At 38.7% G+C, this 13781-nt stretch overlaps 1 protein-coding gene across 1 annotated transcript; it reads right to left on the reverse strand.

Annotated features, from left to right (window-relative positions):
• Window positions 1-3734: 3734 nt before the first annotated feature.
• LOC121577994 (GTPase IMAP family member 7) lies at window positions 3735-10659 on the reverse strand. The gene is made up of 2 exons (XM_041892029.2): window positions 10566-10659; window positions 3735-5324 (listed from the first exon to the last, which is right to left on the reverse strand). Exons 1-2 carry the CDS (start codon window positions 10588-10590, stop codon window positions 3946-3948), a joined length of 1404 nt encoding a protein of 467 aa, XP_041747963.2. The 5' UTR covers window positions 10591-10659; the 3' UTR covers window positions 3735-3945.
• Between the last annotated feature and the right edge of the window lie 3122 nt (window positions 10660-13781).

Raw genomic sequence — 13781 nt, forward strand, 5'->3', positions numbered from 1 at the left:
TGGTCACACAATGCCTTGTCTGTGTTCACCTGGTCACACAATGCCTTGTCTTCCTGGTATTGTAATGTCATTCCTTCTCATACAAAATCATTACGATGTTCATAATATCATCCTATGTTATATAGAAACAGTTTTGATAATGAAGTTGCAATGTGTTCAGTAAATACTTTTTCTTCAAGTGTTATGATAACAAAGATGTCAAGGTTAGGTGACAAAAGACAAGTGGAGTCATAAGAGATCGTTCAAGTCCAAGTCTGTCTGAAAAATTCCACAGTTTGTGTGTCGGCCAAGAATCTATTTATCCACCACTACTTGCCCTTATTTTCACCTGGATGATCAGGGTGTTTATATGTAAACTACTATGGGTGGAGAGGGGTTCAGCCCATGGAATCTATACCCAGGGCCTGTTTACCCAGGGCCTCTTTACCCAGGATCTCTTTACCCAGGGCTCAGTCATGCGCTGTCTCTCCTCTCTCTCTCTACCCATCGAAACTATAGGTATTCAGTGATGCAGGATATAACATAGGCCTATTGTATACTCTAGTTTTATCACTGTCATCAATTACTTTGTTGTTTTCCTTGTCTATCTGTTTCCAATCACACTAAGATAGGAGGAGGACGATAAGGTTTTATGAGCTTGTGTTGGAAGTACTCTGGTTGTACTCCTGATCTCATAGACACTAATGACTGTAGTAATGACTGTAATAATGACTGTAGTAATGACTGTAATAATGACTGTAGTAATGACTGTAATAATGACTGTAGTAATGACTGTAGTAATGACTATAATAATGACTGTAGTAATGACTGTAATAATGACTGTAGTAATGACTGTAGTAATGACTATAATAAGGACTGTAGTAATGACTGTAATAATGACTGTAGTAATGACTGTAGTAATGACTGTAGTAATGACTGTAATAATGACTGTAATAATGACTGTAGTAATGACTGTAGTAATGACTGTAATAATGACTGTAATAATGACTGTAATAATGACTGTAGTAATGACTGTAGTAATGACTGTAATAATGACTGTAGTAATGACTGTAATAACGGGGCTCTCCTCCCTATCAGTCCGCTGAAGGATCCTGGCTCTGTCTAGAGGGAATAGAAGAGAGGTGGATGAGGTGCCGTGGCGGACTTACCATTACGCAACTCAAGCAATTGCCTGTGGCCTCATCATCAGGGGCCTCGTGAACTTGGCATCATTTTGTTTAATAATACATAATTTCACCATCTTGCCTTTCTCCTCCACTAGAGACCCTCCTCTGCTCGGGAGTAACCTCCGATGTCGATTTAGCGGTTGTGAACGTCTCTGGTTGTGACAAACTGAGGTTTTCTGTTTTCTTCCTCAAAATTTGGGTCTAGTTTTTGAACGGTTAGGTCTACGAGCTATTATGTTATTAACCCATTCCTGAAAGCTAAGACTCTCAGAACATCTCATTCCAATATCATGGGCATTAACATGGAGTTGGTCCCCACTTTTCTGCTATAATAGCCTCCACTCTTCTGGGAAGGCTTTCCACTAGATGTTGGAACATTGCTGCGGGTACTTGCTTCCATTCAGCCACAAGAGCATTAGTGAGGTCAGGCACTAATGTTGGGCGATTAGGCCTGGCTCGCAGTCGGTGTTCCAATTCATCCCAAAGGTGTTCTATGGGGTTGAGGTCAGGGCTCTGTGCAGGCCAGGCAAGTTCTTCCACACCGACCTCGACAAACCATTTCTGTATGGACCTCACTTTGTGCATGGGGCCATTGTCATGCTGAAACAGGAAAAGGACTTCCCCAAACTGTTGCAACAACGTTAGAAGCACAAAATCGTCTAGAATGTCATTGTATGCTGTAGTGTTATGATTTCCCTTCACTGGAACTAAGGGACCTAGCCCAAACCATGAAAAACAGCTACAGACCATTATTCCTCCTCCACCAAACTTTATAGTTGGCACTATGCATTCGGGCAGGTAGCATTATAATGGCATGCGCCAAACCCAGATTTATCCATCGGACTGCCAGATGGTGAAGCGTGATTCATCACTCCAGAGAACGCGTTTCCACTGCTCGAGAGTCCAATGGCGGCAAGCTTTACACCACTCCAGCCGACGCATGGCATTGCGCATGGTAATCTTAGGCTTATGTGCGGCTGCTCGGCCATGGAAACCCATTTCATGAAGCTCCCGACGAACAGTTATTGTGCTGACGTTGCTTCCAGAGGCAGTTTGGAACTCGGTAGTGAGTGTTGCAACCAAGAACAGACAATATTTTTGCGCTTCAGCACTCGTTCTGTGAGATTGTGTGTGTGTGGCCTACCACTTTGTGGCTGTGCCATTGCTGCTCCTAAACATTTCCACTTCACAATAACAGAAATTTGACAAACTGACTTTTTGGAAAGGTGGCATCCTATGATGGTGCAGGTTGTTTTTTTGCGAGAATGCTTAAAAAGACCATAAAATTATGCAAAGACATATTGGTATTGGTCGATAATGCAAAGAAAATCAGTTAGTTAGGTATGCTCTGATGTGGATATTCTACGCCAATAACTAACTAACTAACTAACTAACTAAAACCAAATAGAAAGTGTGTAGAAATGATAATGGACCTATAGCCTATAAAATGCCTAATATTTTTCTTGCCCGCAAATTGCTTTTGATGAACAAATTTGAGGCCTCCAAATCACTAAGTTTGCCCCTGATGAGGTGTAGGATCATCCTTTTTCTGAAAGGAGACATAGTTAGCTGTCTGAAAGAATGTGCTGTAGATGCTTCTCAGATTTGATTTATTTCAGTTCACAAGCAGCAATCCAAATCAGGCTTTGTAGGTGAACAGCCAAGGTCAGCTCGTCTTTGTCTCCACTGAGACGCCAGGAGACCTTCTCTGAACGACAACTCTTGCCATATGACAATTTATTATTTTTTTATTTATTTATGGCTAAGATACAATACTTACTTAAAGCTGAACAATACTTATGCTTTCGATAGGGTTTTCTTTATGATACCACTCTGCACCTTTACGTGGCAGTTTTATTCTGGATCAGCTGCGTTTCAGGGTTTGGGTTTGCTAGTAAAAAGTAAAAACATCATTGAATGTTGATTTATCAATAAAATATTTATTGGCTTTTTCACAATCACAAGATAATCATTACTCTTCTTTGTCATTCAAACTTACAGCAATATACTGTAATTTGGATTTCGTATGATCATAAGTCTGTTATTATAGTAATTCATAATGGAAAATAATTGTCTTAAATCAAGATTACACCGTACTATAATACATTGCATAATCATTACACAGGTGCACCTTGTGCTGGGGACAATAAAAGGCCACTCTAAAATGTGCAGTTTTGAAGGAACGTGCAATTGGCATGCTGACAGCAGGAATGTCCAACAGAGCTGTTGAATGTTCATTTCTCTACCATAAGCCAACGTCATTTTAGAGAATTTGGCAGTATGTCCAACTGGTCTCACAACCGCAGACCACGTGTAACCACACCAGCCCAGGACCTCCACATCCGGCTTCTGAGACCAGCCACCCGGACAGCTGATGAAACTGAGTATTTCTGTCTGTAATAAAGCCCTTTTGTGGGGGAAAAAGTCAGTCTAATTGGCTGGGCCTGGCTCCCCAGTGGGTGGGCCTATGCCCTCCCAGGCCCACCCATGGCTGTGCCCCTGCCCAGTCATGTGAAATCCATAGATTAGGGCCTAACACATTTATTTCAATTGACTGATTTCCTTATATGAACTGTAACTCAGTAAAATCATAGAAATTGTTGTATGTTGCGTTTATATTTTTGTTCAGTATATGTACGATAATCTACCAAAAATTTGTTCAGTGAATAACATTATGCTTCTATAACTACTCAAAACAAAGACAACCATTTATATCTTTAAAAAGTTAATGTAGTGAGATCATGGAGATCATTTCCATGATACAATCTACAAGATTTATTCATTCATCTTCGAGTTCTTCATATCTGGATCCACATTTTTTTGCTAGTCTTTGTGGCGCTTCCCAAGTTGCTTTGAGTATGTCTCCTGCCTTCTTGGTTACAGAATCAACTGCATTATTTGCTGCTTCATCTGGATTATCTGATCTTCTTGCAGCTTTGGCTCCTAGAATCCCACCTGTAACTATTCCACCAGCAGCAAGAAGTCCTCCAGATACTCCTAATCCTACTCCTGTCGCAGCGGAAGCTCCTAGTGCAGCCTCTGCTGCAATCTCCAACCCTGTCAGTAACCCAACTGCTGTTCCACTCAATCCTGCACCAACTTCAGCAGCAGCTACCCCAGACATTTTTGCTGGTCCTGCTCTATCTTGATCTTCCCCTTCTTCATTGTCCACTGTTGGGACTTTTTTGGCAAAAGGTATGGCCAGTAATCCACCAAGAAATACAAAAGGCATTGCTACTCCCACTCCCACTCCAAGCAGTGCCCCCAGTAACACTCCAACTGATGCTCCTGTCACCTGTTTCAAAGTTTTTGTTTTCACTCTCTCTCTTGCCCGTTTCCTGATAGCAGGAATCTCATCAAGTGTTGGATTTATTCCCAACTCCTTCTTTATGTTCTCCACCTCTGTTTTTATGGCATACCCCAGTTTTGTAAGTGATGTATTTGTGTAGGCTCCATTCTCTCTCACTATAGTAGTGATGGTTTTCATGAGCTCTGCAACCTGAAAGCTGTTGGTCCTGTACCCTGGGGTTTCCTCTGTTGAGAGCATTGATTCCAGTGCCGTACGGTCTTCATCAATGTAAAGCTCTGGCATCTGTCTCATCCTCTCCAGTAATGTGTTCATTATGGCATGTTGTGGTGGTTGTGGTTTAGGGTTCCAGTGCCGGTTGTCAAAGACATGAACCCGATTTCCACATTCTTGAACAAGCTTTTTCAATGAATCCACATCATTAGCAAAGTCATTGATTGTTCTGTTGGCAGGTAGGTCCTCACCGTGTGTGAAAATAATCACAGTATGCCTCAGGGCATCTTTGCCAAACCATTTGAGTAGTTGTCTCACAGATTCTTGCTCCTCTTTTGTGTATCTTCCTATCCTCAGCACTAAGACAAAGGCATGAGGTCCAGGAGCACACTCCACGAGGCATGACACTATTTCATATTTGAGATCATTTGATCGCCTGTCAGGGTCAAATATTCCTGGGGTATCAATAATGGTAACTTTCTGTCTATTGACGGGACCTTCTTCTCTGTTGCAATCTTTGGTGAGAGGTTTTGGAGCAGAAATCTCTTCAAAGCAGTTTTTTCCCAGAATGGTATTTCCTGCACTGCTCTTTCCAGATCCAGTTTTTCCCAGCAGCACAATCCTCAACTCATCAGAGCCTTTAGCAAAGAGAGAAAATAGAATACAATTAGTTTGCTGTTTTCTCTGAATGACACCAGCATGTAGCCTGGGTGCCAGTCTAAAAACATGTTTGTTTTTCTGTTCTCTTGCCAACTCCAGTGCATAACAAGTAGTTGGAAGATAGTCCAAAACAGATCTGAGACCAGACTAACCAGCTTGTGCTTGCTAACCAGGTATACTGAATAAAAATATATAAATACAAATAGGTGGTTCAACACAATGGCATACACTGAGTGTATGAAACATTAGGTCCTCTGTAGCTCAGCTGGTAGAGCACGGCGCTTGTAACGCCAAGGTAGTGGGTTTGATCCCCGGGACCACCCATACACAAAAATGTATGCACGCACGACTGTAAGTCTCATTGGATAAAAGCGTCTGCTAAATGGCATATTATTATTATTAGGAACACCTGCTCTTTCTATGACATAGACTACCAGGTGAATCCAGGTGAAAGTTTTGATCCCTTATTGACGTCACCTGTTAAATCCACTTCAATCAGTGAAGAGTTTTAAGCCTTGAGACGATTGAGACACGGATTGTGTATGTGTGCCATTCAGAGGGTGAATGGGCAAGACAAAATATTGAAGTGCCTTTGAACAGGGTATGGTAATAGGTGCCAGGCGCACTGGTTTGAGTGTGTCAGGAACTCAAATACAACTGGGTTTTTCACGCTATTAGGAAGGTGTTTCGAATGTTTTGTACACTCAGTGTACTTTAGTATACTGAAAATACATTTTCTTACATCGGTATTCTGATCATACAATACAACAAAATGCTACCTGTATTGAGTTTTTTGCAGGGTTTAAAGCTGTATTTTGTTTGGGCTCAATCTGTTTGAAGCTTGTTATGCTGAGTATGTTAGAAATACTGTTTTTGTTCTACCAAAAGTATGCAGAAAGGGTGGAGAAATATCTTGTCGAATAAAATGGTGGCAAAAATCAAGTTCTTGGTTACAAGGATTGTCATATTTTGTTCCAAATAACCACAGAAGGAATAGTTTATCCATATCCTAATTGTTATATACTGTATATGATTTACTCATCTTTAGTTTAAAAGGCAACTTCAAGGTTAATATGTTTAATAAATAACAGTAGTCAGCCTAATTTAACATATTATTAACACATTCATATTATTTTGCATTTTTATTAAATAAAGCTGCAGTCTGTGATTGGTACATCCATTTTTTTGACTTTTAAATAAAAAATATATAGCCCTTGATTCTTGAGGAAAATAACGTATAAATGCCTCATGAGTTTAGAACCCAAAATATAAGCTTGTTTTACAGTCTGATTTTCAACCCCTTTGTTATGGCAAGCCTAAATAAGTTGAGTAAATATTTGCTTAAGAAGTCACATAATACGTTGCATGGACTCACTCTGTGTGCAATAATAGTGTTTAACATGTACCGGTGCATCAAGTCGGACACCAACAGGCTCTTGAACAGCTTCTATCCCCAAGCAATACAACTGATAAATAGCTAACAAAATAGCTACACGTACGGAGTTTACCTTGTTTCTTTATTGACCTTTTATTTCAGTATTTACACTGTCTATGCACACAGGGCCCTACACACTCACACACACGGTCACTCCAACACACACACAAACACTCACTATCCGATCTCCATCACCTAGGACTTGACAATGGTTAATCAAATAACCCAATTTTTGCCAGTTTTTGCTCAATTTTGCATGCCTTCTCAAACAGCTGCAACTGTATATGCATTCGTAAATCAAGTCCTTTCTTGAGTTGGGCTCAGGGATGGAACAACTGTTGAGCATCTGAGTTTATGATTGTTTGTGTGTTAAAGGGGTTGAGTGTGTATGAGTGTGTGTGTATGTATCCCACATCTGTTGCTAGGGAGTAATGATGTTAGGGACAATATAGGATGAATCACAAAAATTGCTTGCCAAAAATTTATTTTTTGTAATGGCAATCCTGGTTAGAGGTATCAATCCTTTGCATGGACTGCCTACATTATTACAAATATTATTTGTCAATTATGGAAATTAAGATACGCAGGATTTGGACAATTGGAGATTGACTTAGTAGCAATGCAAATATCATGGTACAGCTATATGGACACTCAATCACTATGGTACTTTTTAATGGTGAGTTTACAAACATATCTTATGAAAAATAGCTTTGAAACTTGTATCTCATTATGGTAAATGGTGAAATAAGTATAGCCAGTTATAATTGCAATGGCTTTGCAGATAATAAGAAAAGACGATCAGTATTTACCTGCTAAAAGAGAAGGAATATAATATCTATTGTTTACAGGAAACTCATTCAACAATTTTAGTTGTGTGGAAAAAGGACTGGGGGGGAATATATTTCTCCCATGGGCAAAGAAATTCAAAAGGGGTGATGATATGAATTAACAGTAACTTTGATCCGAATGTGCAAATTTCCCAAACAGATCCTCAAGGTAGATGGATGATTTTAAATAATGTATGTTATTGGACCATAAAGAGATATGGATCATTAACCTATATGGTCAAAATAATGATGATCCACACTTCTTTGTAAATATATATAATAATTTATCAACCCTACAAGCAATACAAGACTCAATTATTATGGTGGGAGATTATAATACGGTTTTAAATACCTCTACGGACCGTAAAGGAAATCACACTACAAACTATCACCCTCATGCATTTAAGGAAATCACGAATGTCATGGATATATTGGAACTAGTGCATATATGGAGGCTTAAATATCCTGACCTAGTGAGATATACATGGAGGAGGCTCAATCAAGCTAGTCATCTTGACTACTTTCTTATGTCATTCTCTCTGGCACCAAAAGTTTAAAAAGTGATGATAGGGGACAGAATGCGGTCGGACTATCACATAATTGGCATATATATTACTCTTGCAGAATTTCCTTGTGGGCGAGGATATTGGAAATTTTATCCAAGCCTATTGGATGATAACTTGTTTTTAACTAGGACAGAAGAATTTAGAACTGACTTTTTCCGACACAACATAGGTACAGCAGATCCCCTTATTGTATGGGACACTTTTAAATGTGCCTTTAGAGGCCATGCAATTCAGTACTCATCTCTAAAACAAAAGCAATTTAGGTCAAAAGAGTCCATATTAACAAAGGAAATGGAAGGACTAACAGTACAGATAGATAGTAATAAAAACTGTACGATAGAGGCGCAGAATAAGGAAAAACTAAAAGAAATGGAGGAACTTATTCAAGAAAGATCAAATGTAATATATTATAAAAAATATGGAATATGGATGGAATATTGTGAAAAATGCACCAAATTATTTTTTAATCTTCAACATAGAAATGCTACCAAAAATAATTTACTGAAACGTGTTACAAATGAGGGAGTCACCCATGATTCATCAAACTATATTTGAAAGAGGAAGTAAAGTACTTTAAGCATATCATTTCATTTCAGTCTCCTCCATCTCCGCTAACCGAAGCTAATTGTATGGATTTTGTTTCTATTAATAATGTAAAATTAACAGCTGTACAGAAAGACTCAAGTGAAGGCCAAATTACAGAGGAGGAACTTCTTGATGCAATTAAAGCCTTTCAGTCGGGAAAACTGCAGGGCTGGATGGCATACCAGTGGAGGTATACCAAACCTTTTTTGATATACTTAGAGGACCATTATTAGCATGTTTTAACCACTCCTACATAAATGGTAGATTATCAGACATTCAACAGGAAGGTCTGATTTCATTATTACTGAAACAGGATCCAAGTGGTAAATATAAAGATCCATTAAAAAAATTGGAGGCCTCTTACACTTCAGTAAAAAAGGTATTGTCGGATATTATTCATCCTAATCAGACAAGTTTTTTACATGGACGATACACCGGAGAAAATATAAGAGACTAGTCAAGGATCATATCAATAAAATGTACATTAATTACTTAAAAATCATACAATGTGATTTTCTGTATTTTTGTTTTAGATTCCGTCTCTCACAGTTGAAGTGTACCTATGATAAAAATTACAGACCTCCACATGCTTTGTAAGTAGGAAAACCTGCAAAATCAGCAGTGTATCAAATACTTGTTCTCCCCACTGTACATATGGAGAGTACCAAAACAAATGATCTAATGATTCTGTCTCTTCGCAGCTAAATCTGCAGAGCTGGGATGGTTGGAATTGTAGTAAACTAATGGACAACAATACTTAGCCTTCCACTTCCAGCTTCTACGTACTACATACATTTCATGGACAGTATATTTTACGTTAGTTATCTTTTGTTTGTTTTTAGTCCCCGCCTTCAGCTACCCTCAACCCCTCCCATCTATCTCTGAAGGCCATCCCGTTTTGATCTCTAGCTGCCATATATTTTTCCACTGTGCTGTGATGGTGGACAAAAGTTCTGAACCTTTCTATTCTCATAGTTTCTACAGATTGTAAATTAAAGATAAACACCTTAGTTAAGAGTATTATTATATTATTTATCGATTGACTATGACTTATCAAATCATCTAGCAGTGCTATTTGCAAAGTTAGCTCGAAGTAAATGCCGCATTTTTTCAGCCATTCCGGAAGTTGCGACCAAAAACAAGCTACAAATGGGCAGTACCAAAATAAGTGATCTAATGATTCTGTCTCTTTGCAGCAAAATCTGCAGTGCTGGGATGGTTGTATCCCCCATATATATATAACATTCTATTGGTTGCAAGAATTTTGTATAATAATTAAATTGAAAAAATAAGTTTTGAATCCAGTGTTTTGTGTATCAGTTCATAAACCATGGAATGTGCCATGGAATCGGCACATCGAAAATCTCTTCCCATTTTTTGGTTCTTAAATGAAACTGGTATATTTTTCTATTCATCACAATTTTATTTAACCAATTTTGGTCTTTAATGCAGGGCAGACAGACAAGTTCCTTACTTTCCCCCCCTCCCCCAATGTACCCCTTTTACCAAAGAGCACCTTCTATCTACAAAGACCTACTATTGCATCCTAGCAGCGCTTCCCTTACTTATTTTTTCTTCACCTTTGAGGTAGTATCTTGACTTCCTGTATTCTATGGGCTAACCCAATGATCTGATGTAACAGATTAAATCATCATGTGCTTATATTCATTAGCCTACTTCAATGGAACATATTTCGTGCTCAGAACAACACTGGTCTTAGAATGTCATTTTCTAGAACGTTAGAAATGTAAAAGACATTGTAAATGCAAATAATATAATCCTTGTTTTAATTAACATCTTACTTACCATCCATTTCCACTTCTTCAAGCATGATTATTCTCTTTCACAACCAAGGATTGTACTCTACTACAATGAAGCTTTCCTAGTCCTTTTGTTCTCCTTCTCATCAAGCTCAGCATGAATATTTGTTCACATGGGTAGGTACCTCTGTTATATACTGCAGTGTACCACTTCCTCATTGACAGCACATGACATCTGAGCAGGCGTAAGCTTAACTAAAAAGGGCAAAGGATCAGTTCACAGGATACACTGTTCACAGAATAATGGTAGACCAATCTAAGCGGATTGATCTTTAAAGACTGACTGTAATATTTACAGCCTTTTTTATCATTTAAATTAATTATATGTACGGTAAGATTTGGATAGAGTGATATGATGAGTCAAACATTTGGCAGTGATCAGAGACTCACAGAATTTGTAAAATGTAAAAAAATGTTTTAACACAATGGTTCTACAGGTTACTTATACCGTATGGTATCAGTATCAGCAACCATCAGTCCTGTGTTCCAATGGCACGTTGTGTTTGCTAATCCAAGTTTATCATTTTAAAAGGCTAATTGATCATTAGAAAACCCTTTTGCAATTATGTTAGCACAGCTGACAACTTTAAAATGAGATATTCCAACAGATCAATCTTGCTGTCAAAACTCATTAAATGTAGCTAAGTTATTTAGCTATAGTGTGGATGTAGGGCTGTTTTTTTGTATATAATGATGCTGCGTAGGCAACACACTAATATCAGACAGTCAAGCTGGCCCGGATTAAAAATGTTGCGTGTTGCAATATTAATATTATATTTCTGTTCAGTGTAGATACCATATTTAAAAAATAAACCACATCCTGCCCATCGGCCTGTTTTGTTTCTTGTAAACCATGTGACTTTCAGTTTCAGTTTTAGTTACATAACAAAGAACAATATGTCAGTGAACAGTGACAGAGCAACTGAAGCTTCTCCGCCACGACACCAACCAACCTGGTCACTTATTTCTGTTATAACTTGTGACACATTTTTAAAAGGTACAATAATTACTTATATACTGAACAAAAATATAAATGCAACATGCAACAATTTCAACGGTTTTGCTGAGTTAGTTCATATAAGGAAATCAGTCAAGTGAAAAAAATTCATTAGGTCCTAATCTATGGATTTCACATGACTGGTCAGGGGAGCAGCCAAGGGTGGGCCTGGGAGGATATAGGCCCACCCACTTGGGAGCCAGGCCTAGCCAATCAGAATGAGTTTTTCCCCACAAAAGGGCTTCATTACAGACAAAAAGACTCCTCAGCTCCCCGCCCCCCTCTCCCCTAAGACGATCCCGCAGGTGAAGAAGATGTGGAGGTCCTGGGCTGAAATGGTTACACGGGGTCAGCGGTTGTGAGGTCGGTAGGACACCCTGCCATATTCTCTAAAATGACGCTGTATGTGGCTTATGGTAGAGAAATACAATTTTTATTATCTGGCAACAGCTCTGGTGGACATTGCTGTATTCATCATTACAGTTGCACGCTCCATCAAAACTTGAGATATCTTTGGCATTGTTTTGTGTGACAAATCTGCACATTTTAGTGTGGCCTTTTATTGTCCCCAGCACAAGGTGCACCTGTTTAATGATCATGATATGCCACACCTGTCAGGTGGATGGATTATCTTGACAAAGGCTAAAATGCTCAATAACAAGGATGTAAACAAATTTGTGCACAACATTTCAGAGAAATAAGCTTTTTGTGCATATGGAACATTTCTAGGATCTTTTATTTAAGCTCATGAAAGATGGGACCAACACTTTACATGTTGCATTTATATTTCTGTTCAGTACCATACCTAGTTTTTCTATGGGTTTTCTATATGATACCAATTTGCACCTTTATGTGGCAGTTTTATTCTGGATCACGTGAGTTTCAGGAAATGGTTTGCTAGTAAAAAGTAAAAGTATCATGGAATGTTAATTTATAAATCAAATATTTATTAACTTTTTCACAAGCACAAGATAATAATTTCTCTTTTGTCATTCAATATAATTAGATTTTCGTATGATCATAAGTCTTTTATAATAGTAATTTATAATGGAAAATAATGATGTCTTAAATTAAGATTACACAGTACTATAATGGACAACAATTAAAAGGTTAAAAAAGTACCAACCGAACCGTCAGTTTCAATAAAAAAGAATAGTAAAACGCCATGAAAAAGTACTTGCCCCCTTTCTAATTTTCTCAACTTTTATATATTTTTGATGCTGAATGTTCTGGCCTGGAGACAGAAGCTGTTTTTCAATCTCTCAGTCCCAGATTTGATGCATCAAAGCTGGGACAGAAACGAATGCTAGACAGTCAGGGAGCATCGGAAAGTCCAAAAGCGATGGATACAGGACTATTGTTGCACATTTTTGCCGGCAAGGAAATATAATGAATTTTAAGTGCGGCCCTCCAGACCTCGGTGAAGAACGAATGCTGCTGGGGGAAGATGAGTATGACACCCCTGGTTTAGGTAGTCTTATGTATCAGTCTTCTAAACCTTGCCAGTCATTCTGAATGCACTTTGCAGGTGATTAAAAGTTCAAATTGTTGAAAATCCTCACTCATTCCAATAGGAATTACAAATCACTTTGCAAGCCAGCGTAATGTGACTTGTAAACCTGATGTGTCCTGCAAACCAAGAGTTTCAGACCACTGTGTTAGGGTAAAACTAGGCCGTCAAAGTAAGGCCTTATTATATATGTAATGTACTGTCATAAAGAGTTTACTTTTAATGATTCTATATTCACTTAGGCACTCACTTGGTGAAGGCTACAGGACTGAAAGCCATCGATACAACAACCATGGCAAGATGCCGCCGACAGATAGGGCAGCTCTGCTTCTAACTCCTAAGCAACTTTGCAGTATTTAGTTTTTTTGTGTGTTATTTCTTATATTATTAGGCCAGGAAATGTTTTGTGTTATTACGGTAACTCACCAGCATTACAACCAGGAATACAAAGGTGCGTGCTCAACTCCCTCTTGTACTCCCTGTTCATCCATGACTGCATGGCGAAACACGCCTCCAACTCAATCATCAAGTTTACAGATGACACAACAGTAGTAGGCCTGATTACCAACAATGACGAGACAGCCTACAGGGGAGGATGTGAGGGCCCTGGGAGTGTGGTGCCAGGAAAATAACCTCTCACTCAGAGTCAACAAAACAAAGGAGCTCATCGTGGACTTCAGGAAACAGCAGAGGGA

Source organism: Coregonus clupeaformis, chromosome 12 (genome assembly GCF_020615455.1).
Source record: "Coregonus clupeaformis isolate EN_2021a chromosome 12, ASM2061545v1, whole genome shotgun sequence".
In the NCBI taxonomy this organism is placed as follows: Eukaryota; Metazoa; Chordata; class Actinopteri; order Salmoniformes; family Salmonidae; genus Coregonus; species Coregonus clupeaformis.

What these genes read in the sequence shown, in the direction of transcription:
- LOC121577994 (XM_041892029.2), bottom strand. Translation starts at nt 10,590, where the DNA reads ATGCTTGAAGAAGTGGAAATGGATG. An exon ending in TGAAGAAGTGGAAATGGATG is followed by an intron (nt 5,325 to 10,565) that starts GTAAGTAAGATG and finishes TCTTTGCTAAAG; the next exon opens with GCTCTGATGAGTTGAGGATT.